At 55.7% G+C, this 7,763-nt stretch overlaps 1 protein-coding gene across 1 annotated transcript; it reads right to left on the bottom strand.

Moving 5' to 3' along the window:
• Window positions 1–6: 6 nt before the first annotated feature.
• On the bottom strand, window positions 7–7,414 carry LOC116465032 (DNA-directed RNA polymerase I subunit RPA1-like). Its single transcript, XM_032148247.2, has 7 exons — window positions 7,226–7,414; window positions 5,834–5,944; window positions 4,893–5,198; window positions 3,758–3,958; window positions 2,153–2,270; window positions 1,441–1,605; window positions 7–1,098 (listed from the first exon to the last, which is right to left on the bottom strand). Exons 1-7 carry the CDS (start codon window positions 7,412–7,414, stop codon window positions 998–1,000), a joined length of 1,191 nt encoding a protein of 396 aa, XP_032004138.1. The 3' UTR covers window positions 7–997.
• Between the last annotated feature and the right edge of the window lie 349 nt (window positions 7,415–7,763).

A 7,763-nucleotide genomic window follows, 5' to 3' on the forward strand; every position in this document is an offset into this window, starting at 1 on the left:
CCGGGCAGAGGCGCTCCTCACTTCCCAGACGATGGGTGGCCGGGCAGTCCTGTCTTTTCTGCCCATGCCAGGGAAATGCGTTGCTGGTGCTAGAGGGAGAGGAAATGTGGACGACCAAGAACAGGGCGGCACAGTCCTCTGGGCTGGAGGCCTGTGTTCCTTCCCATAAGCAGGGCCTACGGGGCGTATGGGGCGGAACATAGGCCTCCGCACCAAGCTGACAGCAGAGAAAAGCCAGGCAACCTGTTCAATCGCCCCAGCAGTGACCTGGGTTCTATGTGTGGGAGTGAACTGCTGCGGCCCTAGAGCGACTGCCCCCAGCCTTGGGGCTGATGTGATCTAGAAGGACACCTTGCCACACAGTGGCAGGGCCAGGACCCTGGACAGGCAGAGAGGTTGGGTGGGTGGAGGACTGTGCTACCCTGTACTTGACTTAGGGAAGAAGTCTTGATGGGGACTCTCTGTGGACTCTGCCCCCAGGGGCTGGAGCAGCCGGAAGAAGCAGGCCTTGGGCAGCAGGCTCCATGTTCCTGCTCATCAGGAGCCCCCAGGAATCTTGTCTGTTGTCCCTGGCCACTCACAGCAAAAGAACCCCGCTTCCCTACTCTGGAGGTGCCTGGGGTCCCCAGTAGCAAAGCATGGCTTCCCCTTGGTCTTCTCAGTGAATCAGGACTTCTCCTTAAGGGTTATGCCACAGAGGCCTCCTGCAGCACAGGTGAGGCCCCAGCCATCTCAGGGGGACTCAGAAGACTTGGTAAACCTTGATAAAAATCCAGAGACAGGGAGGGGCAAGGATGAGCAACTCTGTCACTTTCCAGGTGAAGCTGGCCCAGCTCAGAGGCCCACTGCTTTCAGGCCCAAGGTCGCTGCTGTGCTCTGTACTGTCACTTGGAACTGCCCTGGATTCCAGTCTCCTGGTCCTCTCATGCAGAAGGCAGGCTGGGCCACACCTTCACCGAAGGTCCTTGGAGCTGGGCAGATGGTGCCGGGGTAGCCGCTATCTCAGGGGCTGCTTGAGCTCGAACAGGCCTGTCCCGCCCTTGACAACCTTCCCAACCACAAGACAGGCAGAAGGAGACCTCAGCTCATCGTGGGATCCTGGCAGAGACACAAGAACACGTGTCAGGGTGTTGAGGTGGAAGTTGGGAATGCCATGAGGGGATTGCGGGGCTGAACACCGAAGCCTCAGGACTCAGGTGGGTCCTGAGTCTCTGAAGCTGGTGGGATCACGAGGCAAGCCCGCTTTAGCACTTGAGAGGGGAAGGCCCTCTTCCTGTTCCTTCAAAGGGTAGAGGCAGCTGTCGTGTCTGCTGTTCAGCCCCCTCCAGCTGCCCCAGCTCCCCTCAGATCCCAAGATCCCACTGGTGTGCAAGGAACCATGGAAAGATGCCCATGGGTGGTCAGGAGAGGGGAGGCCAGGGCTCCTGCCCACGCACTAACCCAGCAGGGTGGCTTGCTTCAGAAACTGGAAGCTGGTTTCAAACGTCATCTGCTGTAGCGGGGAAGAATTTGACCGGATCCCAAAGCGATTCAGTGGCTTGTAGACACCCTCAAAGCACATATAATCAGCAACCAGGGAGAGATGGCGAGGGTCGACCGCGATGCCTGTCAAACGGGAGGTAAAATTAGGAGGGATTAAGCAGTGACCACGGGAACAGTCAGCAGACACAAGCCAGGCTGCCTCCACATCAGCACATGGCTTGGGAGTTAGACTCTGGGGTTCCCCTGCAGCTCCGCCACCTGCTCAAGCTACTTAACCCTTCCCTGTGGTCTGGGGCATCTTTTCCCTGACCCCTGCATCCTGCTTCCCGCTTCCTTCCAGCAGCACAGGAAGTGAGGATCTAACCGCACTGTTTTCACTTGGGAACTAAAACCCCAAAGGCAGGATGGGGCCAAGTCATCAATCAGGAGCTTCCTCTAAGGGACCAGCAGATGAGACACCATTGAAGCAGCCTCAGTGATGGGAGATGTCACCTCTTCACAGATCTGAAGGCTCCTACAGGTGCACTCACTGCACCCGTGCTGCAGTGCCTGCCTTGGTGCTGGACTGACTCGATGCTGGACCGACACGGTCCTGACCCTCCTGCCCTGAGCCTTCTGGTGTTCCGGCTGGCACCCAAACCTTGGGGTGTTATCTGCAAGCTCCTCTTACCATACACGGCAAACACATCCTTGATCTCCTTCTCGATCACCCGCAGCGCGGCCTCGATGCCGTACGTGTTGGCCATGGCGTGGATGTCGTTGGAGTAGAGGCGGCGCAGATCCAGGACCTGGAGAGAGGAAGGAAGGGATTTATTTAGAGGGCCTGGCCTTCTGCTCCCTTCTGCCTGCATATCTCCCCCTGGCCGCTCTCTCTCTCCTTGTGTCTGGCAGCTCGGTACAGCTGAAGACAAAGTGGTCAAGAGGTGGCCCAGGATTAGCAGAAGGAGATGGCTAGGCAGAGCTGCTGACGGCTCGCTGGCCGGGGCCCAAGGTCTGTATTGTCATTACAAGAATCCAGGGATAACTTTGGACATGCTTTAGATTCAATAGGAAGAAAAGGATTTTTTCTTCTTATTTTTAAACTGAGACACCTGTTTACTAGGATTAAGGCTTCCTTTGGGAGGCAAGGAAAGCTCCCCCAGCAGCGACACACTACACACCCCTCCAGGGTGCACGGAGTGGGGGCTGGTCAGCCGCACGGGCATCTGCTGGGCCTCACCAAGGGGCCAAGGCTACGGCTGAGCTGTCTTGGAGGAGCCTCTCACCCTGCACTCTCGGCAGGTGCCAATCTCCCTGCTCATCCTCTGGGAAGTGTTTGGTAAAAGGGTTCAGGGGAGCAGGAGACTTTGCAGGGTGGTCATTGGTGGGGGCAGAAGCGTACATGGCAGGGGGAGCTTTGCTAGCCTAGTGTAGACTTGTTGGGGGCTTAGGCTAGAGGGCCCCAGATCCTCAGTGTTCTGTGGGGGAAACTCAGAAAGTTCTGGGAGAGTTGGTGAAGTGGGAGAACTTGGAGACACAGCTCAGAGGAAAGGACAGACGAGCTGGTGAGCAGGTGGGACAGGAATGCCAGGGCACCGCTACCCCTGGGACCCCCTTTACCAGATAAAGTGAACAGCATCTAGGCAGGCGATGCAGCAATGATTTCCTACAACTCTACTTCAGGAGGGTCTTAATTTCTTTTTTTTTTTTTTTTTTTTTGAGACAGTCTTGCTCTGTCCCCCAGTCTGGAGTGCAGTGGCGCGATCTCGGCTTACTGCAAACTCCACCTCCCAGGTTCTCGCCATTCTCCTGCCTCAGCCTCCCGAGTAGCTGGGACTACAGGCGCCCGTCACCATGCCCGGCTATTTTTTTTGTATTTTTTAGTAGAGACGGGGTTTCACCATGTTAGCCAGGATGGTCTTGATCTCCTGACCTCATGATCTGCCCGCCTCAGCCTCCCAAAGTGCTGGGATTACAGGCGTGAACCACCACGCCCGGCCCGAGGGTCTTAATTTCAAGGAAAAAACTCTACTCAAATTAGCCCGGGCAACTCTGGGTTGGATAAGTTCAGCACGGTGCTTCACTGGGGACCTGAATGAGGCTAACATGCCCCAGAAACCCTGGGAGGCGGACGAGGGCACGCACACTTGGTTTGGGGAATGTGGCCTGGAAGCACGCACGGCTCAGGAAGGGCCAGAGTAAATCGGCTGGAGCGAGCCTCCCGGTGGCCGGGTCCTGAGACAACGTGGGGTGAGGGCTAATGCTTTGTCCTAGGCCAGCAGACAGCCTGTCTTACCTCTGCATACTTGAACAGCTCTGGGAGGTTGATTCCTTCTGTGTTTAGCACAAGCTCCTTCTCGTTCTTATTGTTGGTTGTTTCATTCAGGAGGCACCGAGTGATGCCCTTGGTCGCATAGATGACGGCGCCATGTGCCAAAGATACTACCAGGGAGCTCATGTCAAAGTTGATCTTCATCAGAGGGAGCTTCACTGTCACCTGCAAAAGGAGGGAGAGCTGGGTAGGGTGACAGCCACCCCAGTCCCCACAAAGAGGACTGAGGCGAGACTCCTTCAAAACCTTTTCAGGAACTCCCTGGCTGGGGGAAGGTGGTCCTGCTGGGCAAGCCGGCAGGTAGTCTGAACACTGGAGATGGCTGAACTGTGTACAGGTCAGCCATCTCCAGTCCCCCAGATTCAGGGGGAAACAGTGGGGTTGTTTTCACAGCTGTCGGTGGCAACGCTGAGATTCACATCCACTCTGCACTGCCCTTAATGTCCTTAAAGACCACAGAGCACAGTACACGTTGTTTCACGTGTGCAAATCCCACCAGTGGTTCTTGTTATTACCCCATCACTTGGGAACCACTGAACTGGATCAAAGGAAAGACAAAGCGTAAGCGTGTGCACATGTCTAGGCATCCAGACCATCCAGGTTTTAAGGGAACCATGAAATCCCTAAAAAGATGGTGACATGGGCTGTGTGTGTGGGGAACTGAAGTGTCCCTGCCTGAGGGCACGAACAGTGTCTCTACAACACATGTGGTCCATGTTAACATATCTGTTGTACTGAAGATTAAAGGAGGTGGTGTATTTGCAAGTACCTAAAGGGCCTGGTAAATCAGTCCTATGTGTCTTGAAAGATCAGGGAGAACTGGCTTACTAGGGGTTTGAAAATGACATGTGTGGGCCCTTTTTTGGGGCAGAGGGTTTATAGCTATCACCAGATTCCTAAAGGGATCTGGGATTACAAAGAACAAATGACTCTCACAGGCCCCAAACAGGAGGCCTGGGTGTGCTCCGAGCGGGAGACCATGGGGAGTGTTGGCTGCCCCCTGCCCAGCTGTGCAGGGGAGCTCAGCAGGCCCCTTCCACAGAGGCACTTGGCCGGCTGGACCGACCACCCAAGCCCTGGCCTGCACGGCCACACTGACCTGGCACCACAGGCTCTCCTCCGTGTCGTACTGGTAGTCATCTATGAACGAGTGGATCTCACGCACAGCCTGGACCCGGCACGCCATGGCCTCGGGCCCCTGGGGCTCCTGGCTGTGGGTGGGTTTCCGGGGCTGCGTCAGGAGGGCGGGAAGGGACGGGTCCTCCTCAGCGCCTGAGCCCACCTCTTCATCTTGCTCTCGGGTCTTTCGAGCACCTTCCTTGTGGGGATTTCGTTCCTCCTGCATGTCTTCGTCGTCGTTCTCCTCGCCCTCCCTCTCCTCCTCTTCCTCACTCTCATAATCAACCTGGCAGAAAAGGGAGCACAGGCTGTGTCACTTGGGGCCCCACCATCTACCTGGACTCTGCCTGTGGAAAAAAGACCCCCGCAAAGCCTTGGCTGGCCTGGGCTACCCAGGCCCCACCTGCTCCACACTCCCAACTCCTCTGCTCCGGCCTGGTTAGTCTTTCTTCTTCCTTTTGCCTTGAGAATGCCACCTGTCTGTCCCACTGAGCCCCCCTAGAGGTGGAGCTCACCCTCACTCGGCCCTCGCTGGTGCACCCACTCACCAGTAAGTTCCCTCGGCCACTATGACAGCAGGGGACTGGTTTGCGGGAGGAGAGAGAGGTATATTTTCATTGTAAAAACCAGAGGCAGCCTGACTTTTTCTTGCCAGAAGCCTGTCTAGGTCCTTGAGTCTGATTCAAGTCCAGGGATGGCCAGATCTAAAAGGCAGCCCAAGAGTGGACCCGTGCCAAATTCCCGCCCTATGAACCCCATCTTCTCAAGAGAGAGGTATGCTGGGCAGGCAGGTGCTGCTTCAGGGTTCCTTGTGGGTTCATGACACAGAGGTGTGGCCTGGGTGCCGGCAGATAATCCCTCCAGGTTAACAGGGAAGGGGGCTGGGACCACAGCCCCTTCACCCCACACACGGTCTCTCACCTCCTCCTCCTGCTTCTCCTTGCGTCTGGCATCAGAGGCATCGGCGTCCCCCTCCTCAGCTTCAGCATCCACAATGTGCCCCTCCTCTTCCTCATCACCCTCCTGCTCTCCCTGTGGTTTGTGGGCAAGGAGGAAAACGATTAACTCCAATATCTAGTGCTCAGTGAATCCATCCATCCACCCACCAACCCATCCAACCATCCATGCCCCACCCTTCTAACCCCTTCCCCCATCCAGCCACCACTCTCCATCCACTGACACCGAACCCAACCCGTCCAACTGGCATCTAACTCTGTCCAGCCCCGGATCCCAGGCCTCCTTCCCTTCAGTCTTCCTCTTTACATGCACCACTTACTTGCAAAGTTTCCTTCCTAAAAATTAAAAAAAAAGTGCCAGGACTTGCTTTCTTAGAAGAAGATGGTGTCAAATATTGTCCCAAATATTTTTGATCAAACCCAGTTGCAGGTGGGGATGAGGAGGAAGGGTTATCTTGTGGAATTCTGAGTATCTCTTCCTTTCTCCTCCTGAACTTGGCTCCTAGTTTTTTATACTCTCCTTGTGGGTGAATTAAGAATCAAGACCAGGCAGCATTCTAAAGATAGTCCATGCCCGCTTGTGCTTGAGTGAGCTAGCAGGTGATCTCATGGAGCAGGAGAGACCTAGCATTTTCCCTGGTGTAGGCCAGCCCCTCATTTTAGGGGTGAGGAGACAGACCCAGAGAAGGGTGACACAACTGAGACCACAGAGCTGGTTGGGGGCAGTCCCAGTCCACATCACCCCCAACCCGAGCAGGCTCACTGCTGGCTCAGATGGCACCCAGGGACCTGCTCCCACACCACCCTCAGGTCTGGCCTGCTCCTGGGTCTCCTGGCAGATGTCTGATTATCCATTCCTGGACTATTTTGCTCCTATTGGTTTTTCCCTCTTCTTCCCCTTTTTGTCACTGCAGCCCAACTTCTCTGCTTCCAGATACCTCTCTGGTCCCTGCCAGTGCACTGGTGGGCCACAGTTCATCTTGCCTGGGCAAGTAGAAGGCAGAGCCAAAGGAAACCGGAAAAGGAACTTTCAAAGCCTCAGCACACGCCATGACCTCGAGCCCCTCCTCAGGATGAAGACCACTTACGGCGGGGTCTTGGAGAGTAGAGCTATGATGCGGAGGCCTGCCCCGGGGCTGGCTACACCATGCTGCCTGGCAGCCTCGCCTGCCTGGCCCATCAGGCCAAGAAGTGAATGCTGCTTCTGGGCTCTCAGAACAGCAGGTAAAAGCTGAGATAGGCAGGAGATGGGCCAGCACCAGGACGGGGCTGGAGGAGCACAGAGAATAGGCACAGAGCCTGCCCAGTCTGGGGGCTCTCCCTGTGCGACCCTAGCGACCCTCGGGGACTCACTCACCCGACTCCTCCTCGACTCCCCAGCGTTGTCCAGATCCCGCTGAGTAGCTCTTCGAGTATTTACGCTCCTGAAGGCTGATGCTTTATTATTCTTCTTTTTGATGGATTCCATCAGAAGTTTAAAGAATCTAAAACAAGAAGAAAGCCACAAAGCCCTGTGCAGTACCAGCATGTCCAGCCTTGCCCTCATTTCGGGGATAGGACGCCGAGGGATTCCCACAGGGGATTAGTGCATGAGATGGAGGCCCAGCCTCTCCTAGCCGCTCACTTTTCCCTACCCGCCGTTTTGGAACCGTCTCTGGCATGTCAGGAACACCGGTTCTACAGCCCAACAGGCCTGGTCTCAGTAGGTGCACTGCCACTCCCGGGGTATGAGTAGGACAGGCAGCTTCCTCAGCTTTAAGCCCCATTGTCTAGAAAATATGGGAATTACTATGTATTCTGCAATCTTGTTTGCTAACGATGAGAAACAACCCTATGTCTGATTCCTCTCACAGCACCTGGCAGAGTGGGTGCTTGGTGAAGGACAGTTGTAGGTG

This window comes from Hylobates moloch, unplaced genomic scaffold (assembly GCF_009828535.3).
Source record: "Hylobates moloch isolate HMO894 unplaced genomic scaffold, HMol_V3 SCAFFOLD_2698, whole genome shotgun sequence".
Lineage (NCBI taxonomy): Eukaryota > Metazoa > Chordata > Mammalia > Primates > Hylobatidae > Hylobates > Hylobates moloch.

What these genes read in the sequence shown, in the direction of transcription:
- LOC116465032 (XM_032148247.2), bottom strand. Translation starts at nt 7,414, where the DNA reads ATGAGGGCAAGGCTGGACATGCTGGTACTGCACAGGGCTTTGTGGCTT. An exon ending in GGGAGTCGAGGAGGAGTCGG is followed by an intron (nt 5,945 to 7,225) that starts GTGAGTGAGTCC and finishes CACAAACCACAG; the next exon opens with GGAGAGCAGGAGGGTGATGA. An exon ending in GGATGTGTTTGCCGTGTATG is followed by an intron (nt 1,606 to 2,152) that starts GTAAGAGGAGCT and finishes CCCGTTTGACAG; the next exon opens with GCATCGCGGTCGACCCTCGC.